The sequence below is a fragment of the Canis lupus genome, chromosome 32 (genome assembly GCF_048164855.1).
Source record: "Canis lupus baileyi chromosome 32, mCanLup2.hap1, whole genome shotgun sequence".
Lineage (NCBI taxonomy): Eukaryota > Metazoa > Chordata > Mammalia > Carnivora > Canidae > Canis > Canis lupus.
The window spans coordinates 21383678-21406761 of record NC_132869.1 but is presented as its reverse complement, the minus strand read 5'-3'; the positions used below and the strand labels follow the sequence as shown (position 1 = coordinate 21406761).

At 39.6% G+C, this 23084-nt stretch overlaps 1 protein-coding gene across 4 annotated transcripts in view; it reads left to right on the top strand.

Moving 5' to 3' along the window:
* The window catches only part of MYO5A (myosin VA), a 183936-nt gene extending 169560 nt beyond the window's left edge, over positions 1 to 14376 (top strand). For all 4 annotated transcript variants that reach the window (XM_072808558.1, XM_072808557.1, XM_072808556.1 and 1 more), the window contains 8 exons: positions 1338 to 1484; positions 3503 to 3657; positions 5819 to 5908; positions 7485 to 7635; positions 9984 to 10266; positions 11778 to 11952; positions 13154 to 13234; positions 13718 to 14376. In XM_072808558.1, coding sequence (XP_072664659.1) covers positions 1338 to 1484; positions 3503 to 3657; positions 5819 to 5908; positions 7485 to 7635; positions 9984 to 10266; positions 11778 to 11952; positions 13154 to 13234; positions 13718 to 13870 — 1235 coding nt within the window. In that variant the 3' untranslated portion in view covers positions 13871 to 14376. The remainder of the gene's footprint in view (positions 1 to 1337; positions 1485 to 3502; positions 3658 to 5818; positions 5909 to 7484; positions 7636 to 9983; positions 10267 to 11777; positions 11953 to 13153; positions 13235 to 13717) is intronic.
* The last annotated feature ends 8708 nt before the right edge of the window (positions 14377 to 23084 follow it).

Below are 23084 nucleotides of genomic sequence, written 5' to 3'. Positions count from 1 at the left end.
TGACTTGTCCAGTCACAATGTGGTCACTCTTTAGATATTATAGTGTTGATGGACGGTGGTGATTTTCAGCGCTGATAATCCTGGTGTGTGATGCTGCAGCATGAGGTGGACGGGGTGGCACTAGGCTGGCTCTCTGCCACATAAGCAAGAATACTGGCAGGTATTGGTGTTCTCCGTGATAACCTTGTCCTGCGGAACTGGCTTCCCAGAACTAACACAGGAAATTACCCAGAGTGACCGGGGAAGAACTACTGATACCTTGGGGAATCAGCAACATTAAACTTTCTAATGCTTCTGATCTGCATTGTGTCTGGCAACAGATTCAACTCAATCTATCCCTAGATAACTGCCCCCTCCCTATAGGTAAAAGAATTTAAAAACCTGCTTAGTAGCATATATTTTCACAAACACCATCATAACTCTATGTTCCCTTACCTTCCCTTGCATTTCTCATTTAATTCTCAATTTTTGCAATGAAATTGGAGACCTTTTTCTTTTAATTCTTAGCGTAATCCTTCTCTAGCACTTGCCATTAACAATAGTGACCATTTTTAACATCACAGGGCCATTAACCAGTGCTTGTACTTTAATGGTTACAGCTTCATGGTTAAGACTTAAAGCACTTGACTAAAAACAAACAAGCAAAAAACAGAATAATATTTAGGAAATCATATTAAATAAAAGCATTTATCTGTTCATAATTTCTTTGAGAATGAAGGGTAGCAGAAGAAAGTTAGGTCTTTGCCTTATGAGGCCTTTGTGAAAAATGATACATTTCACATCAACTAGTGTGAAGAAATACTTATCTACCAGCTATCTTGATGTGGTTTGAACTGATTGCAATGATACATTTTAAAGCAAATGTTCTTTTTCTTTAATGACTGGATTCATACAGCTCAAAGTGAGGGGAAATCTTTGATACTCTTGCTGCCTCTTTGTAGAATACTGTTTTTCTGTGACTTAAAGTCTAAATATCTTAAACATTATGATGATGCTGATTGGTTAACCAAGAAGTTAAACCACTTACTTTGGGGACATTTAACCTTACTTTTGACAAAGGAAACTTTATTACAAAAAAAAATGTTTTTACAGCAAGTAAGGTTCTTTGATGTTGATAGTAGCCAGGCATTAGTGGCTGTTGGAGTGACATTACCATATAATTTTGCCATCTATCCACCTAATTTTAGGAGAAAAGGGTATTTAAAGAGGAAATAATTAAGTGGCAAATATGTCAAGTTTATGTTGCTGTAGAGTTCATTTCAAATTATTGGAATGTGGAACCCTTGTATCTTTTCTACCTGGAAAATATTTTCTTCTCCTTTTTGTTTCTCATGAAGTGGGCCAGATGGAGAACATATCCCCAGGACAGATCATTGATGAACCTATCCGTCCAGTTAACATTCCCAGGAAAGAAAAGGATTTCCAAGGAATGCTGGAATACAAGAAGGAAGATGAGCAAAAGCTTGTCAAGAACCTGATTCTGGGCAAGTATTTTCTGGAATAGAAGGTCTTTCTGGTGCATCTAGTCAGTGATGGGAAAGACTAGTCACTAATTTTTAAGATACTCAACACTGGTTTCTTTAGTCATCATTGCAAACTGCATTATCCTTCTGCGGTAGCATCCTGACCACGTCATGCCTTATCAAACTACAGGGAGACTTATGTAGGATCTACCTATAAGGATCCTTTGAAGCCAGACTTTCTTCACTCTGGCTACAAATTAAAATATCTGGGGAAGCTTTTGAGAAGTATTGGTGTATGGTCCCTACCATAGACTCATTACATTAGAATCTCTACAGGGAAGAGCCTGACCATGTCAAATATATTTTTTTCAATCTTTCAGAGAATTCTGAAGTGCAGCCACAGCTGAACACCACTGCTCTGGGCCATTTAACTTACTAAGTTTCATTTTTTCCCTTGCTTTCTTTCACAACTAAATGTGTCAAGAATAACACTTTGGTAATAGGGAAGAAACCAAAGAATTAAGGAAAAGATTCCAGCTATGGAAGGGGAGAGGACTGGACAAATGAAATGGACATGAAAGAAGCATTTCAGAGCAGCATAGGGGCAAGATGGGGTGTAAGCCCACTAGTTCTGCAAGAAGACTCTTTAAGGGAGGGTGGGAAATGAGTTGGGAGTGCACACAGCCTGAAAGTTATGAACTGAAAAAGGGAAAAACTTCTGTGTTCAGCCTTTGTGTAGCATTCCTCCCAGCAGGTGTAGGCTGACAGCAATGCGATTGACAGTTATACCTGATTTAATATTCCTGGGGTTTGTGGCATTAAACCAAGTACTATATATAGGAGCAGAGGCACTTAGGTTTCAACATGACCTTCATTTAGCAAAAATGTTAAGAAGCCTGTGATTTTTAAGCATAGAGTTAACAAAGATTCATCAGTTCAGTAAACATTTAGTGAGCTCCTACCAAATGCTGAGCATTTTCTAGGTACTGGGTAATGAATAAAGTAATTCATGATCCCTATTCTTATAGATATTACATTGGGGCATGGGGGGAATAGAGAAAAAATAATACAATATAATGGGGTAAAAGGATAAAGAGTAAAGGCAAGTGAACTAGTTTATATAAAGTTGTCAAGAAAGTTCTCTTTGATAAGTTGATCCTTGGACAGCGATCAAAGGAAGCAAGGAAGCAAATCATCCTGGTATCTGAGAAAGAACATTTTAGACAGAAAATAGTAAGTACGTAAGCCCTGTGCAATTAGGATGAGAGGGAGAAGTGTTACTAGAGCACTGTGAACTGAGGAAGGGGAGCAGGGCCAGATCACATAGACATAGTGAAGATTTTTGATTTTATAAATGACTGAGAAGAGAAGCCTAGAAGGTTTCAGAACACGAGTGGCGTTTGTGTACAGAATTAATCCAGTCATTGTGTGAAAACTGTGCTACTGGAGAGCAGAGGATGAATCAGGGAGACTAGTCTGGAAGCCATCACTATAGTCCAGGAGAAGATGATAGTGGCCTGTTCTAGGGTAGCTAGTAGAGTAAGTTTCCGAATGTGTTTTATAGGTAAAGCCAACAGGATTTATTGTTGAATTAGACATGTGGTGTGAGAAAACAAAGGAGTCAAAGATACTGACAGAGTTTATAACCTGAGAAACCAGAAGTCTGGAACAGCCATTTACTGAGATGGGGACAACTCCTAGAAAAGCAGGTTCCATAGGGAATCAGTGGTTCTGTTTGAAACAGACTCAATTTGACATGCTTAAGCAGAGGTGTCAAGAAGGCAGTTGATACATGAGCCTGGAGTTCATGGGAGAAGTCCGGGCAAGAGATAAAAATTCGGGAGTTGTAAGATTCACATGTCCCCACCCTTAACAATTTCTCCACTTGTTGAGCTTTTGAAATATGTTTTTTTAATATGACCTATTAACCCTGAATGATTGAATTCTTTCATGAGAACTGTGCTTTTATATCTCATAAAAGCATTCCTCATGAATATTTTCAATGCTACATAAGCTTATTTTTCTCCATTCCCTTTCAGAACTGAAGCCACGTGGTGTGGCAGTCAATTTGATTCCAGGGTTACCAGCGTATATCCTATTTATGTGTGTTCGACATGCTGACTACCTGAATGATGATCAGAAAGTAAGGTCGTTGCTAACATCAACAATTAACAGCATCAAAAAAGTATTAAAGGTCAGTTCATGTTCCACAAAATTCTCATAGTGAACCTTAATGATGACAGAATCTGCACCAAGGTATTTTCCTTTCTTAGATTGGAGCTAAATTGCCAGATGTGAACACTTTCCAGTCTTAACTGATAACTTACACTGTCGACAACATTCCTTGCAACATGTCTATATGCCTTCTTGTACAGTGGGGCTCAGGTTTAACAGTAATTAAAATTAATTTGATATAATTGCATTAAACTGCAGAGTAAATTTCTTCATAAACAAAATAGAAATAGTCTGTTTTGAGATCTTACAAATAAATTAAAAATATTTAGTGTGGTCCATATATATAGGGAATATGATGCTCTAGTTAAAAAGTTAAAAAGGTATTAAGTAAGTTCAACATGACATGGCTTGTTCATAAACGAGATGGCTGATAAAACATTAAATTTTTTCTTCCAACTTTTCTTCCTGTTATTCTCCAACTCACCCCATAATTTTCCTTGTTACCTGAAATGCCTGGTTCCATGTGAGAAGCAACAGATACTAAGCAGAGAGGAAAGGCTTGGAAAAGGCAGCAGAATTATGTAATAGAATTGAAAGACCTGCATAACTCAGTAATCACTGTGTCACCTCCTCCTCTTGCCTCTCTAGAAAAACAATGAACATTATACTTAACTTTAACTCACACGTTTCTGTGAGGAGCTAAGAGAATGTGTTCCGAGTACTTTGCTTTCTGATTATCTAACTGAAGTTGGATGAAAACTTTTTGGATGGAGATAAGTGGATAGTTAACATGCCCAGTGGACGTTCTCAAATCTAGTATGTCTTTCATTAACTATTTTTTAAAAAACTGTGGTAAAATACACAAAACATAAAATTTACCACCTCGCCACTTTTTCAGTGCATGTTTCTGTGACATTAAGTACATTCTCATTGTTGTACAACCATTATCATTGCCCACCCCCAGAACTTTTTCATGTTCTCCACCTGAAGTTCTCTTCTCATTAAACACACCCTCTGTGCAGCCCCTGGTGGTGAACCTTTGACAATGCTGGTTCTCCGTCCCTGCTATGCAGATATTCTATGTAGTTAGTTTCCCGATAGTTACCAAAGCATGGAGTTTTTGAAGATTTCACACTTAAAAATTGTTGGAGGGGGCACCCGGGTGGCTCAGTGGTCTAGCGCCACCTTCAGCCCAGGGTGTGATCCTGGAGACCCAGGATCGAGTCCTGCGTCAGGCTCCCTGAATGAAGCCTGCCTCTCCCTCTGCCTGTGTCTCTGCACCCTCACCCGTCTCTCATGAATAAATAAAATCTTTTAAAAAATTGTTGGAGGTCTTCTGATGTAACCCATTTCATTTTTGGTATATTGATGCTGTATTGCATTTAGCCTGCAAGTGTTACTAATTTGTAAGTCAATTCCTACGAAGATAGCAAAATCAAATCATGTTTTCTCCCTCTCATCCTAATTGCAGGAAGACATTCCTCTAATTTAACTGATCATTATATAGTATACTCATGACATACCATGTATTCTTGGTAAAAAATTAAAAAGGAGTGGGTACTAGCATACAACGCATTCTTGATGCCCTTCAAAATTGATGTGAATTTGCCTCTCATCCCAGTTCTGAATTGAAGTATATTTGCCTTTGATTTAGCAGCCAGTTGTTTGGCATGTACCCTAGTCCTGACGAAGAGCCATTCAGCTCCCCCCTCTCCTCTTCTGCCCAGGATTTCCTCCACCCCACCTCGGATTCTCTGTTCAGGAGTTGTATCACTGATACAACTAACCTAATCTGGGATTCAGCACTTCCTGGTATATAGTTCCCTCTTGTGCTTTAGTCCCCTCTGACCCTCTCAGTAACCCTGAGGGAAGTGAGGTGGGGTAAGCTGTGGTTGAATGAATTGTTTTCTGCCGAAAGGGACTTAGGCTAAGCTAATACCAGCAGAATGATCGGGCATCTTTTTCTAATGGCAAGAAAATAGATACCAAGCAAAGTAACAACCAACCAACAAATATGGGGTTGAAATTTTCTAGCAATGATGTAAGACTACAGTTGCAGTCTGATTTATTTTTGTAATTATAATGTAACTGAGAGAAGTGGGCCTTCTGGTAACTGTTCAGTTCCTTTCAGGTTGTTATCTCCCTAAGGAAAGTGAATGTAGCCTTTTTCTCTCCTTCAGAAAAGAGGTGATGATTTCGAAACGGTCTCCTTCTGGCTCTCTAACACATGCCGGTTTTTGCACTGTTTGAAGCAGTACAGTGGAGAAGAGGTGAGAAAACCTTGATTACAAAACCAGCATGATATATTTTCTCTGACCCCTTTAAGGAAAAATTTTAAAGCACAAAACATTTAACCATTTGTTAATTTAGAAACCTGAATTCAGAAGTGGCTTGGAAGCTCATAGTTTTGTTTGATGTCCATTGTTTATGAAACAGTGAACTAGAGAGCAACATAGTTTCTTCCCTCTGAGAGTTTGTATTATGAGAAAGCATAGCAGAAATACAATGAGCATTGGTTAATGAATTATAATGAGCAATGAAACCTCGTCAGTATGTGGAAATGGGCTTTTTGGGGACTGATATGAAAAATATTGAACTATTTAAAGAATTTTGGCTTTTGATAATACATAAAAGGTGATTAAGCTGAGGCATATCTCTTTAGATTGGTCCAAAAACCCGTTTTGCTTTTATTTGCAGTGATAGATTCATCAGGTACTTGATAGACTTCAAAACTGTTATTTCAAAACTATGTAATATATTAATATTCTTTATTAAGGCCTACTCAGTGAATATCAGACAGCACTTAACTGTACACTATGATTTTTAATTCTTACAACATCTCTGTGATAGAAATTATAACCCAGTTTTACAGATGAAGAAACTGAAGTTCGGTGAAGTTCATCAATTTGCCTGGGTCCTCTTAGTCAGAAGGAGCAGAGCTGGGATCTGGGGCTGCCTGCCTGCCTCTGACAGCCTGTGCCCCTACCCACTGCTGCCCATGCCTTCCATTTTTTGCCTGGAAGGCAGGCAGAGAAGCTGACCAGCAGCATTTTCTAGGCACCCAGAGGCTAGAGGCAAATGATGGAAAATATAAATATGAGTAAGATACAGCCCGTGAGAACATGGGACAGACAGACTAGAATTGCTGTAAGGGGCCATTAGTTATCCTGTCAGTCTCCACTTCTAGACCATGTTAGGTCGTTTGTAGGGAGGCAGATGCTTGACTGTGGGTAGAATCCATCAAGCAGGCAATGTCTGACAAAAGTACCTGCCTGTACAGTTGCTTTTCCATTTTAACTAATACCACCAAAAAATTCCATTCTAATCCTGGATGGAAAATCATGTATCATGTATCATTACCATGAAATGTAATAAAGGGCATTTTTTAATTTTTTGATCAACCTCTTGGTCTATTTTCAGATTATGTGTGCCCTCCAGAGGCAGTATTTATAAATAGGACTGTATTTAATGGAATTGAAGTTAAGAGATTAATACTTTAGATAACTTGATGTTTGGCAGTAAACCTGCTGCATCATGAATGAAAACACTCATTAATTTTTTTTCAAATTATGTTCCCCCGAATTGTTTCACTGACATGGCTATTGGAAAGGCTTAAATGCTAGCTTGCCAAGTTTAGATGTTATTCAAAAACTAATAAGGAGTGGAAGGGGGATACGAAGGAAACAAACACACAGAGCATTTGAGAATGACTATCTGGCATTCAAGCGTGGAACAGATGGAAACTCTTCAGAGGAAAGACAGCAAAGGAATCTAATAAACAAAGGAGTTAGAAGAGACATTTTATTTCACATGGGTCTCATTAACTTTGCTTTCTGGTTTTACCAGGGCTTCATGAAACACAACACATCTCGCCAGAATGAACACTGTCTCACCAATTTTGACCTGGCTGAGTACCGGCAGGTGCTAAGTGACTTGGCTATTCAGATCTACCAGCAGCTTGTGCGGGTGTTAGAGAACATCCTTCAGCCAATGATCGGTAAGGCGAGGGCTTGGCCGACATCAAGGTCTGCCTGCCTCATGTGCCCACCAGCAGCACTTGTTTTGAGGCATATCTTCATATGAAGAACATAAAGTTGTAAGACTCAGTCCTGAAATTAGCTGAGGAATCCCAGGACCCCAGCCATGACTAATTGGGATACATCAAAATCACTGCTTCCACATGATTGAAAGGGCAGTTTCTAGTGACTCTCCCCAGTGTGATGCCTTTCCCTTGAGATTGGGTTATGCTTTATACCCAGCAATATACCTCATTCTTTGTCCAATTTTCAAAAACACTTTATTTTTTAAAAAGATTTTACTTATTTATTTGTCGAGAGAGAGAGAGAGAGAGAGAGCCCACTCACGTGCACAAGCAGGGGGAGCAGCAGGTAGAGGGAGCCTGAGGCAGGCTCCATCCCAGGACTCTGGGATCATGACCTGAACCGAAAGCAGATGCTTAACTGACTGAGCCACCCAGGCACCCCTCAAAAACACTTTAAACTTTGGTCTAAGGACGCCTGGGTGGCTCAGGGGTTGAGCATCTGCCTTTGGCTCAGAGCGTGATCCTGGAGTCCTGGGATCGAGTCCCACATTGGGCTCCAGTCCCACATTGGGCTCCCTGCAAGGAGCCTGTCTCTCCCTCTGCCTATGTCTCTGCCTCTCTCTGTCTCTTATGAATAAATAAATAAAATCTTTAATAAATAAACAAACAAACTTTGGTCTAGAAAACTCTTAACACAGGGCTTCCTGGGGGGGATCCATCTAAAACTAAGGAAGTTGGGGAGAGTTTACATTTCTCCTGCTAGGCTACAATAAAAGGGTTGGGGGTACCATGGCAACAAGAATAGGTCTCAGACACTCCATGATGAGTTCTACATCTCAAGGCCCCTATGGAATTGTTAAAGGTAATTTGGTTTTAAAGTAGTGGTTTCTCATTGGATATAAGTGACTGGGGTGTGCACGTGTATGTATATTTCTATATATGTGTATTCAGCTAGGTGTGTGAGTCCACATACCTCTCTTTAAATGTGTCTACTCACCCTGGGTATGTATTTTTGTACTGTACTGCCTATATTCCTTGGGAATGTGTAGCATGTATAAAGTAGGAATTAGGAGGCATATATAAATTGCAGGTTGCTAATTTTGAATGAATTGAATTAAATTTGCTTTAAGTTACCAAACTCTGTTATCTTCAAGCAAATGATCAGCAGCTACTTAAGGCTTCTCCCAAGCTACCCTTTCTTTTTCCACGTGTGTGTCTTCCACATTTCTACAACTTCTTCGTTGCCCTTAGTACTCCCATCTTCCATTGCAGGCCCACAATAAACCAACCATAGTCACAAAAGGCTGAGGAAGCCATGGGAGATTCTTGGCAGTGATTTCTTCAGGGTACCACCTCAGTGGTCAATTTTTCAGTTGTCCCCTAATGGTTGTGTATTCAAAGCAACGTAGGTCAGCTAAAATGTAAGAAGCAACACAGATGCAAAGAAGGTCAACTTCAGCTAATATTTCTTTTATTTCTGCCTATTTTTATTGACTAAACAGTAAGCTTAGCTCTGAGATGTCCCACTGTAAACTACTACCCCCACCTCCCAGTCATTTGATAACAACTGCCAATGTTTTGTGTCAGCCTGAGGTTCTGTGGAAGCTGCAGTTAGCACTGTGAGAAATAAAATGAATAAGAGATATAAACCGAATCAGAACTGGCCCCTGGTCTCAAGGGGCTGCCAATCCAGGGAGTAATCATCCCATAACCATCCTGGAGGAGGAGGCATAAGCCAAAGTCAAACACTGTGAGGACACAATAGAGGGAGCAGTGCCCCAGATTTGAAAAGACTGAGTTCTGGGATGCTAAGGCTAACCCAAAGCTTCCCTGCTACCAAGGAAAGCTCAGGGCAAGGAAGGGCCCAATTTTCCAGCCCCACACAACCATCCCCTCCCAAGGCTTCTCCATGACCACTGCCCAGTCTCCTGCCGGTCTTGCTACTTGGTTTGCCTGTGGGGCTCAGATATCCCTGGAAAATAACTTATCCTCTCCCTAACTGCTGCATTTGCTCAAAAACCCTCCCAAGATATCCCAGGCTTGTGCTATTATAAGGCTGCTGCTTCATATTTTATCAAATGCACCATTAAGATTTCTTAATTTCATAAATATTTTCATTTAAGAATTATTCCTTCGTTAAAATTCAAAATCTGGAAGCCCTTTTTTGGAAAGTTGTTTTCCCCTCTCTTGAGACTCAGATTATTTTCCTAAATTGAATGTCTGAGAGTACATGCATGCATTGTGTGAGCAGGCATGTGTACGCATGAAACAGGCATCTTCTAACACGTGAACTCCCCCTGCAGTGTCTGGCATGCTGGAGCACGAAACCATCCAGGGTGTGTCTGGGGTGAAGCCCACAGGGCTGAGAAAGCGAACCTCCAGCATTGCAGATGAGGGCACCTACACACTGGACTCTATCCTTCGGCAGCTCAACTCGTTCCACTCGGTCATGTGTCAGCATGGCATGGACCCTGAACTGATCAAGCAGGTGGTCAAGCAGATGTTCTACATCGTCGGGGCCATCACCCTGAACAACCTCCTCCTGCGGAAGGACATGTGCTCCTGGAGTAAAGGCATGCAGATCAGGTGAGCGGCCGCCCACAGCTCCCAACACCATCCACTCACTGCCCAAACGCTGACCGGGCTTCAGGGGCCTTCTGGCTTGTTTGAGGGCAACGCACCTGAGGTCTGCTGCCAAGCAGCCAAGCAGCCAGGGCTGCTCACACTTGGAGCTGCTTCCTCTTGCCTGGCTGGACTTCTCCCCTCTCATTCGGTATTGCTCCTGACTGCCTTTCAACACATTCTACCCACCACTGTTTGGGAACTCTGCTCCCCCATGACACTAGCTTGTTTGAGGGGACACAGAGCAGATGAAAAGTACTTCGAGTTGAGATAGCTGCTTTCTCACCTCTTGCATGTGTTTTAATTATACCTGACAAGATATCTTTATGATGAAGACTCCTAATGTTTGATTTCTTTTAGAAATTTATTTTGACAAGACACCTTTTGTACCATGGCTACAAGAGCATGTCTAATAGAATCTTTATTAACTTAAAACATGCCCCTCTGACATTTAAGAAAATGTGCACTCAATGGTCTGCCCAGCTGCTCCTTGGCATAACCCATTATCATAATAAAATTGATTTTTTTTTTTTTTTTTTGCAAATCATTTGTTTTAAAACAGAATACTCACCAAGAGAGGGAAAAAGGATCTCTCCTACATAAGTCTTTAGTTAAATCTCAGGAAACCTTGGCATTCTTTTCAAATTTTTCATTCTGATACACAGCCATTACAGTTAACGTTAAAAAGATAATACTTCCCTCTCTGGTAGTAGAATTTATTTCTCTAAGGTTTGTTTACACCTGTGAAGCCCTACTGTACTATCATCTTGCCTCCTATCTGCCTGACTGCGAAGTTCTGATCGTGTATCCATTTAGTGCGTTAGCATGAGAACCACTGTCACTTGTTTGACTGCCTCTTACAACCTCAGCATCTGTGTAGTCTCCACATCTCTCTCCATATTTGGGGCCTTTTCTCTCCCAGCGCTCCCCACCCCCCACTTACCTTGTCTCCTTCCATCCCTGAGCTTCCTTAGGCCACAGCTCCATCACCCACGCTCTTCCCTAAAGAGGGCTGGAGTGCAAGGCCTATGTGGGGGGATCTTGTTTCTCATGACTACCTTGGATTTTGACATAAGAAGGAAAAAGTACTCAAAGGTTACTGATTCTCTCCTCTGATGTTGTAAGACAAGCTAGAAAGCATTTTCTGGTCAGCTGCATAATAACACGGCCGTGTTATGTTCTATTTTGTCTTTCAGCAAGTTTTATTTTGTAATTTTTGCTGTAATGGCTGTATTTCTGCTTTCCATTGAAGTTAATTATATCCTCTAGTCATTTACTCTTATATAATTATGATTATAAACCTCATGGCTATAATAAAACCTTAAGCACAGCTGGTAAGATTTAAGAAAATTGAACAAAAATACTGCCTGTCATTTTAACTGAAATTCCTGACAAAGCCATACATAAAAAATTAAGACATTTATGACAACATTCAGTAAATTTGCATTCTCTCCCTCTTTCTCTTTTTGGCATAGGTACAATGTCAGTCAACTGGAAGAATGGCTCCGTGACAAGAATCTGATGAATAGCGGGGCTAAAGAAACCCTGGAACCTCTCATTCAGGCTGCTCAGCTTTTGCAAGTGAAAAAGAAGACAGATGATGATGCAGAAGCCATTTGTTCCATGTGCAGTGCTCTAACCACTGCCCAGGTGAAGCACCTCTCCCTGCTGAGAGTTAGTGTAGTATTTGTCAAGGGGTGACACTTAGGGAAGTGAGGTCCCTCAGTCATGACTCTTGTCTCTGAACTGACTTCATGTGATTGGAGAAGACCTATATCTATACAAATCTTAAAGGAGATTTTACCAGAAAGTAAAAATTTGGGTGAGAGTCACAATCATCCACAGTCCACATTCAGCAAATACTTACTGTGTACAGTGTTCTGCATAACACTCCCAAGCACTGAGGTGCAACCAAGAACAAAACAACGTCCCTGCTTCCAGGGGGTGTACATTCTCTGCGTTCTATGGAGCCTGTATTCCAAAAAATAATTTTCCATACTATTTGATAATTGAATGATATTAGACTTCTCTAGTTCTAAGACAGATGATTCTTGTTCCTTCATTTCAATAAATGACTGATTGAGTGCCTATCTCAAGGCACCATACCTATTACTGGGGGAAATACGTCAAACAATAAGAAACAGCCCTTGCCTAAAAGGAATTTTCCAGTGTAGTAGGCAAGAGAGGTGTACCCAACTGATTCTACTATAAGAGGTTCCAGCATTCTATAGTAAGATGTCTAAAGGAAATGCTGAGAAGATATTACTCTGTTCAAGGAAGGTCCTATTAGCTGGGCACTGCATTTAAGGAAGTGAAAAGAGGGGAAGGGCAATTTGAGGATGCTGGCAACAGCATGAGGCAAGGCATTGGTATAAACCATGCCCGTTTTTCTTTTACCAGTTATTTCTTTGCCGACTCCTGGGCTTTCTTAATGGTCTTTACATGTCTCATACTATAAACAGCTTATAAAGATTACACATAAAATATGCATAGAAAGCAGCAAGATGGAAACGAGGGACACTATTAACAAACAGTTGCTGCTTGGGTAGACTGAGAGGATTGAGTGGGGACACTCTTCATGTTGTGTTCTTTTGTATGGTTTGGTTATTTTTCCAAATTTATATTGCTTCTTAAAATGTTCAAATATTCCATTAATACATTCCTATTTTAAAAATTCACATGATAAAGGTAAATATGCCTTTTTAGACCAGCTCTCTCTCTCCTTATCCCAGCCAGCCCTGAGTAGAATTATAAACTGTATGCACAGATCCTTTTAGTTTTCCAGACTGTAAGCACCTAGTGTGTGTGTTTGATAGTATGCTGAAGACTTTAATCATTTCATTTCTCACAGATTGTCAAAGTGTTGAATTTGTATACTCCAGTTAATGAGTTTGAAGAAAGAGTCTCTGTATCATTTATTCGTACTATACAGGTAAGATCTCCTAGGCTTTCTTTTTTTGTTTTTTTGTTTTTTTTTTTTAAGATTTTATTTATTTATTCACGAGAGACACAGAGAAAGAGGCAGAGACATAGGCAGAGGGAGAAGCAGAAACCCCGCAGGGAGCCCAATGTGGGACTCGATCCGGGAATTCCAGGATCACTCCCTTTGCCTAAGGCAGACGCTCAACCACTGAGCCACCCAGGTGTCCCGGCTTTCTTTTTCTTTGATTCACAAACACGGTTTTTTGAATGAAAATTTTATAGTGTTTGAAAGAAAATGTGTTTTTAAATTGTATTATCTCTAATTTTAACAATGCATTAATTTTTTGATAACAGCTTATTAGAAAAATGAAGTGATTTTAAAACAAATGAAAACATTATTAGTTGAGGACTTGGTAGATTTTTGGTGCGGGGAAATAATCTTTATAGATTCAAAGAACTGATGCTCTGTTTTTATTTTTTTTTTTTATCTCAGATGCGTTTACGAGACAGGAAAGACTCTCCTCAACTGCTCATGGATGCTAAACACATCTTTCCTGTCACCTTTCCTTTTAACCCATCCTCCCTTGCACTAGAAACCATCCAGATCCCAGCCAGCCTGGGCCTGGGATTCATATCACGGGTCTGAAAGTGATGTGATATCAAGGCAAACACTGACAATAAGAACCCATTATTTCCAGTGAGCTACTGAAGAGACATTTTTAAAGAAAAAGTACTGATTATCTTTCAAACAAGAGTTTATTAACTGGAAATTTCCCTAAGTACTTTCATCACCATGGAAAGAACAATAGGCTTCTTTGTGCTGTGTTACCTTAATAGCAACACTCACCCTGGGTCAGTTAGGTTTCCCAAGGTATGTACATGCAGGTAAATGATGGAAGGAAGGGGGAAAAATGTCACCAGCTGCCGGCATTTACTATAAATCCTTAGCACTGCATCTAACTGGTATGGTAAGAATGTAAATGCCAGCTATGAGCTGTTGTTAGGAAGGCACCAACAAAGAGCCTTCTCTGCGCGGACCAGAAGAATTGAAAGAAAAATTGCCATTGAGTACATATCATATCAGTTCAGGAATAAATTATGTTGATACTGTCAAACTGGATCAAAGAAATAAACTGGCAATATATAAAGTAATTGGTCAAGTAACTTCTTATATGTGTCACTATGATATAGAGATATTAAGAGAATGTTGGTTTGCCATATAGCATAGAAGTCCATTTGTACTGTAGTTTACTGAGCATTTTAAATTGCTGCTACATACTGTGTTCTTTAATATATAAGCGATACTCTTATTAGGCACTACAACAATAAGCTTCTCTTTTATCAACTCTGTTTACAATTCAATCAGATCAGTTTTAACTGGATTATGTGCAAATATATACAGATTCACCTGCATAAGTAGCAGACACTGGGAAGTCATGTAGTAATATGACAAAATGTTTGACATTTAGGGATAGGATTAGACAAAGTGGCTATTGTTGATGTCATTATTTATTCAGAATGTATTACATTGATGTGCTCATTAATTTTCCCTGGGTGGATATCACATCAGGGTACAGTGTTCTGTAAATTGACTTATTTTTAGTTCCCGGATTGGATTCCTGCACTGCATATTCTCAGCCCTGACAGGTTTTCTTTCTTCTTAATTTATTAAGAATTAATCTCAGTTACTATCTAGAGAAGATTGTCAGCATAGTCATGATTCAGGTCTTAAAACCTTGATTATCCTATAAATTATGCAAAAGAAGGTATATAACAAATACTATGGTTCCATTTTTTTTTTTTTTTTAGGCTTTGCAACTTCTATAAATGTTCTCGGTACCACTAGATACTTTAAGGAGCATCATATTACGAATACTTTAAGACTTATATAAGAAATATAAGAAGATTGCTAAATTTTGCAGAGGACTTGTTTCATTAAGACCCAGATCCTATAAGTTTCATTCTGAAATCCTAATTAAACATATTCTCAATTTTTCCTGGAATTCCTAGAAAGACAGTAAGTCTTGCAAGTTGTACGAGAGCAAAATCTTAGCTTTCATTAGAAACTCTGGTTCTGAATTACACTCATAGATTTATGTAAACTTAACTGCTAGATCGTCTATGAAAAATGACATCTTATTAAAACGTGCAATATTAATGGAAGTCAAACAGTTTCAAATCATGATAAAGATTGTTTTTAAAGGACAAACACTGTCTGTTAACTTATTTGGACCTCACATTCCGCACTTATACAATAAGAGGGTTGGACCCTTACACATCTAAAATTCTCTCCTCTTGCCACTTGAACCATAGAGAAACTAGATGCAGTTACTCAGTGAGTTCACCCTCGAATGGAAAGAGCAGTGTTTGCTGCCTCTTAATTCTGGGAGATTAATAAAATGTAAAATCACAAGTTGATGTAACCATAACCTTTCTTAAATGTACATGATTTACATACATCCTTTTAGACAGTAAATTCATTTGAGTAATTTTTATTGCGTCATGTACTACCGTATTCAGTTTGGATACATTTATTTATTTGCAAAATCCACCAAAAATACTAGAGATTCAATCAGGCTCTCTTAGTTTTCCCCAGTTGTCAATGTGGTTTTCAATGAGCAATGAACTCTTAAAACCATTTGGTTAGTACTGAATGTGCCAGAGTACTGACTTGTTGCATAAGGGAGATGCTAAAAAGATGCCACCCTGCTGTAGACTTTCCACCTCAGACCTGGAAATCCTCCCCCCAGGCCCTCCCATAGTTTAGTCCCTGTGCAACATGTCCTGTGCACACAATCCTGCCATGTCTTCAAGAGCACACTGTAGCTCTTACTGCCATTGCAGCCCTTTATATTACCCCTGACAGCTTGTATCCTGAAATGTCTCTTTCTTGTCTCCTGTCTTTCTGCTGGAAAGTGCTGGGGCCTCCTCCTTTCCACACCTGGGCCAGAATCTCTCCTGGTCAGTGATGGTCACACAAAGATTCTACTATTCCAGGCTCCAGTTTCCTCTGAGGGCTAGCCAGGACCCCAGATGGGTATCTGAACTAATTTCTCCTAGCAGCCTAAAGATCTTTAGTCCTAACAAGAATACCTTACAACCAGGGAAACCCAAGTCCTGGTAAAAGACTCTCTGCTACTTTCTTGAGGATACAACAGTAATCTGCAGATTAGGGTTTCTTTTAGCCCCTCTGAGGACAGCTCACCCTCTCTCCCAACTACACTTTCTCACCCAGCTTCAAACCTACCTTCCCCAGCCGCCTACTCACCCACTCTGGCTGTGGAAGGCAGTGGATGGAGTCAGTCCTCGGTTGCCACCCTGGCCTACCTTCAGGCCAATGTTTGTTGTTCTCACTCAGCAGTACATTCTTTAACATTGTCACTAATTTGTTTTTTCATAATTCCCCTGGGACACATAGTAGCATTTCAAAGAAAGATCTTGAAAGAACCTGGTTCTGTCTTAATAGCTCCTTCTCAACAGTCTCCCCACACACCTTACATATGTACTTAGCTCATGTCTTGGAACGCAAGGCTGAAAAACTAGGAGCAATTTTCCTTGTAGCTTTTCTTAGGTTAAGGCTTTGGTCTCCCTGACCTGAGAGTAACTATAAAGCGGAAGGTAAGATCCACAAAGAGATTCCTTTGGAAGTTTTGGAAAATCTCCACGTACCGAGACTTCTTTTGTCAAGTGCAAAAGTACAAAAAGATATATTCCAAAGCCTACCAAAGGAAATTTGGGGATTCTGGTCAGTTTGTATGGTTTGCTTTATTTCCTTTGTTTCAGTGGATTATTGAGAATTGGCTCTTTCTGAGTGAGTCATTATGGGTTATATAGATCAGATCTTTTAACGTGTGGGAGGCTATGAAAATATTGGAATTTCAATGTAGTGATTTAAGAAATTACTCCTCTGGTAATCCTAGGTAAAGGGGCACCAGTCCTATCCTGAGAAATCCTCACACGATATTCATATGCCTGCCTGCCTGCCTGCCTTCTTTATTTTTCTCTTTTTCCTTCTCTCTCCCCCTCCCTCCCTTCCTCCCTCCCTCTCTGTCTCTGTCACACATACACACAGAGTCACCAGAATGTAGAGTTCCCCAGGAGGCATAAACAAGGATCCTCTGGGTAACTTCAATTGTTGAGGACAAAACAGAAAGCAAAAATTAGTGTGTGACCTTTCAATTCTCCTGCTGAAAGTAGTACAGAACAGGACCTTGCACCTGGCGATGCTTTTCTTAGGCTCACTTCCTCTGTTACCTCATTGTATCCTCACAACAGCACTGGAAGGTAGGAAGGGTAGCTACTACAGTCACTTGCTGATGATAACTTAAGAGGTCTGCGACTTGCTGAGGTCACGCAACCTTCCGCGATGCCACTTCCTTGCATGCAGCAGTGGCAATGTGGCAGGTGGGGGCAGGAGACTGAAGTCTCCAGGTGACATTCTGTTTCTCCTGGTACCTGTGGGGTGCCCTGGGTCAGCAAGAGGTGTTTTTTTCCTTCTTCTTTTTCTTATCGGAACTGGCAACTGGCATATGGGAACCGAGCAAGTGCCAAGTTCCAGGTTCTTTGTGCTAACGAGATGAAGTGCCCAGAGCCTGGTGGCTCTCTTCTTGTCAGTTACCTGCTATAACTGGTTTGATTTTTATAATGAGTCAGAGCTCCCTCGGAGGGTACAGTGCTCTGTGCTTAGGTCTTTAATTAGTAGCAGGCTGTCTCAACCTGACTGGAAGCAGTGAAAGCCTCCCACAAGTTAAGAGGTAGGTCACTCTCAACACACACCCAGAGCCACCACTAGAGCCACCAGGTGAGCTGTGCATCCTGCAGCCAAGCCCCCTCCCCCCACCCCCACCCCCGGGTACCTTCTGAGGCCTGTCCCTGGGCAAGCCATATACAAGTCAGTGTGTTTGAACATTACAGTGTGTGCATGCTGCCAGTGTTTACTTCGGAGCTAGGAGGTGTGCTATGTGCATGCATGTTAGAGAGGCTCTGTGTATTGCTGTGGCCTCTGTTCATGGATAAGTGCATTGTGATTCCTTCTCAGGCTGTGCTGTGAGGACCGCCTTAACCCCTGCTCCCTTCCCTCTGAGAGCTGCCTTAAGTTCTCTGGAACTTTTCCTCTGTAAGGGACTGACTTACCTGGAGAGGATAATCTTGCTGTGTTTCTCAAGGTTTTGTGAGGGTTTTGGTTGGGTGTGGCCTCCAACCACTATTCCCTTCTTCCCTTCCTGCATGACTCTCTCCTTCTGTGACTTTGCCTTCCTTTCTTTTCTGTTATTTCCAAACAGGTAATAGAACTCAGGCAGCACCAGTCTCAGAGCCAGTGAATGCGCGCTGAGAGACTGTTCCTGAATTTGGGGGGCTTTGTGTCACAAGTAAGCAAATGAACATATAGAAGAAAGAGATAAGTTAGCTTCTTAGTAATGCTTAAATGGCTTGTTTTCTCTGATCTTTTTCTTAATACAGGTAAAGGGTACAACTGTAAAACCTTCCATAGACATGCTTTAGAATGTTTTTTAGGAACCCTGTACTGTACTATATATAAAAGTTTGAATGAAAACTGGGAAGAGTTCTGTAAGTTCTAATCCATTGTATTACCCTAAATTAAATCAACCTGGAGTTATATTCAGCAGATTTCTCAATAGATCAGGAACTGAAAGGTACTCTGTAAAATAGCTGTCAAATGCATTTTATATGTTTTTTAATTTTATAATTTGGTCTAGCGAAAATGTTCGTTAGCTTAACTGAATGAATGTCTTTAGCTTCCTAAAATGACTGAAAATGACTAATGTTTCCTTAGTATTGTGATACAGCTTGAAATATTTGAAAGAAAAATGTTTTTCAAGTGGAAACTGGTATGTATAATTAAATGCTTGGTAGGTCAGTACATTTTCATGCATTTTTCAGCTAACAGTTTCAAATATCTTATTGTTACCATATGTTAGAAAAGTTTAGCCTACATTTCAGGCTCTCTAAATCACTTGAGTCATTTAATATTTTCCAACAAATGGTGAATTTTTCTCTTAAATGTGGGATATGTGTGTTGTAATTTATGATTCCTAGTTATGTATTTTTGTGGACTCCTGGAGTAATGTTCACTTTTTTGTGTCCTTGGAAAATTTAAATTGCTCTAACAATGTTACACAGAAATGAGCTCATGACATTTAACATACTGTATTTTAATTGTTAACTTTAATTATTAAGTTACTGTGAAACAGATATGCCATTTAACTACAGTGAAACTGAAAATTGCAGGTTTTCAAATATTTTTCCTTGTTGGATCTGGAAAAGGAATTCTATTTTGTTCTACACAGAAAAACATGATACAGTTAATCTTTGAAAAGTTCTTAGGTAACATATTCATCCATTAGAAAAGAAGCAGAAATACTGAGAAGTGAAAGATATTATCAGTCAACTCTGGTTTTAAACTGAAACCATCCCAGCATATCTCACATGGAATTTTAAAAAATAAGTTAATAATTCAGCTCCTGTCAACAAGAGCCTTTGAAACATGCATTTTCACTAGTTGTTATCTAGTGCTAGGATGAAAACCAAAACAATATCAGATCGACATTTACGCTCTAAATTTGTAGCTGTCTAATGTTGTCCTTAGTAAATGTGTGTCATTAATGCTGTATTCTCCTAGCTATTATAGAAAATTGTTCAAATAAAGATATGGAAATAAAGGATTTTTGTTAGTGTCTTATAAATAAACTCACAGCACAAAGAACACAGGACACACACCAACGTAGAACACATTCTGGGCTGTAAAAGCACACTTTTAATATTTAAGAGACATACAGTGTCTGCTTTCAGATGACAATAGAATTAAACTAGGTATTAATGTTAGAAAAACAGCTGGAAAATCCCCAAATTTGGAGCTTAAACAACAGTCTTTTTAAAAAGATTTTTTAAAAAATTTTCTGAGACGGAGAGCATGCATGTGGACTGGCATGAGGGAGGGGTAGGGACTGGGAGAGGGGAAAAGCAGACTACTTGCTGAGCAGGGAGCTGGACACTGGGCTGGATCCCAGGACCCCAAGACCATGACCGGAGCCGAAGACAGACACAACCAACTGGGCCACCTAGGCACCCCTTAACACACTTCTAACAGGGATTTAAAAAGAAATCTTAAACTACATGAAATTGAAATTATAAGTTACCAAAATTTGTCAGGTGCAGTGAAAGCTGTGTTTAGAGGGAAATTTATAGCATTGAATGCTTGCAATAAAAAAGAAGAAAGGCCTATAATCAATCGTTTAAGCTTCTGAGGAAACTTAGGAAGGGAATATTAAATGCAAAGTAAGCAGAAGAAATAAAAATCAACAGAAATCAAAGACACCGAGGATAGAAAATCAAGAGAAAATAGATGAAACCAAAAGGTGGTTCTTTAAAAAATCAATAAGCCTCCAGCCAGTTTAATGGAAAAAGAGAAATGACCTACAGTAGATTAGTGGTTGTGTAGGGCTGGGAGGAGTTGGGTTTTGGGAATTGAGAGGATGGAGCCATAACCAAGAGACATGAAATTTCTTTTTGAGATGATGAAACTTAAAATTAACTGTGGTAATAGTTTAATCTGTGAATCTACTGAAAACCACTGGTACACTTAAAATGGGTGAAGCATATGCTATAATAATTATATCTCAATAAATTTTTTAAGTAGATTTTTGACTTCTGGTATGACAGACTGAGAAGCTCAGCAAATTCTCTCAATAAAGGAAGGACAACGCTGGACAAAAGTGTGAAAAACAATTCTAGGGCTCTAGAAATTGATGAACATCATACAACAAACTAGTAGTGTCTATTCATGAAAAGCCACTAACCTCTAAATAAGAACAGCATTTGTCTGACAACCTTGCTCAGGGCTGCTGCCATCATCCTCACCTCACCCAGCTCAGATAGTCTGGTAGTTCTACCAGAGTCCTGCAGGCTAGGAAAACCAGTGGCTTTGCCTTTGAAGGGGCTCACTTCAGTTGGAGTGGAGTGCAGTAAAACCCCTTACCCAGCAGTGATGCTAGTAATCTCAGAACTGTGAGAGAATACCTTTCTATTGTTTTAAGCCACCCAGTCTGTGGTTGTAGGAAAGTAACACAGTATTAATCTCAAGTATCTGTGATGAATTAAGATGCATATTTTCAGCCCTAGAGGAACCACTAGGAAATTAACTCAAGAAATAGAGTTCTTGGGGTGCCTGGGTGGCTCAGTAGTTGAGTGTCTGCCTTTGGCTTGGGTCTTGTTCCCGGGGTCCTGAGATTGAATCCCACATCAGACTCCGGCTCAGCGGAGAGCCTGCTTCTCGCTCTGCCTATGTCTCTGCCTCTCTCTCCATGTCTCTCATGAATAAATAAATAAAATCTTTAAAAAAATAGAGTTCTTTTAAAAGGTAGGAATTAAAACGGTGCGCGCGTGCACACACACACACACACACACAAACAATAAAAATCCCACTATCCTGAAACAGGAACAAAAGATAGCCATATAGAAAATAAAGACAATCATAACTCCAACCATACCAACAATTACATTAAATGTGAATGGATTATACACTTCTGTCACAAGGCAGAGATTGTGAGGAATATTACCACATAGAGAAGGACTAAAATTTTAAAAACTGGCATTATCAAGTATTGATGAGGATATTAAGCAACTGAAACTTATACACTGTAGAAGTAAATTGAGGCAATTTTAATATTTTTTAAAAAGCCCCAACGTGGGGCTTAAATTTACAACTCCAAGATCAAGAGTCACATGCTCTACCGACTGAGCCAGCCAAGGCAATTTTTTTTTTAAATTAGCTATATCTAGGGGCACCTGGCTGGTGCAGGGGCTCCATCCCAGGACCCTGGAATCATGACCGGAGCCAAAGACAGTCACTTAACCAAATGAGCCACCCAGGTGCCCCTTTCCTACTCTACCTCTTGTCTTTTTTTTATGTTATTATTTTGGACAAGAGGTACATAACATTGAATTTACCATAATCCTCTTTTTGTGGCACCTATCACTGTTAGTCTGTGCAAGGCCCTTTAAAATTTTTTTGGTTCCTTCACTTTCTTTACTGTCAGTCTCATTTCCCTCAACCTCACAGATATTCACCCTTGCATACTTCATGATGATTTTGTATTTTATCATCCATTCTTTTTCTATGTACACTTTTGTCCATGAACAATATATAATATTGCAGTTTTTGCTAGTTTTAAAATATATATAAAGGCTTTTGCTATACATCTATTCAATATTGCTTTTTATATGTCTCTGAGTCAATAGAAGTAGATAACATCCATTCCTGCTGGCAGCTGTAGAGTATTATACCATATGCATATACTATTTATTCATCTCCCATTAATGGATATTGATGAATATCTCCTTTGATATATAGAACTGTGTTGATGAAGTTATGTGTTATGATGAAGATCTATTTAACTGTCTTGTTCATGACTATGATAATTTATCTGCCTAAACTTATTTTCAATAAATATTCTCAAATTGCTCTCTAGAATGGCATCAGTATAGTTTCCACCAAGTTGTGTGAGCAAAAAATTCTAGTAAGCATTTGATGTTGTTCCACCCAAATATTTTTGCCAAACTGATGAGTATAAAGTGATATCTCTTTGTTTTCATTTGTATTTCTCTGGCTACTAATAAGGGTGACATCTCTTTATGTGCTAACATAAAGAGTGTTCCCAAATGCAAATATGCAAATTTCCTTGGTCAATTAAAAAAAATGGACTTACTGTCTCTTTTTAACCAGTTTACAGTAGTTTCATATGTATCTTAGATTAATATTATAGATGGTGGGATGTTAATCATTTGTTGGTTATTAAGTTGTATTTCCCAGGCCACTGCCTTTTTTTTTATGAATGGTGTCT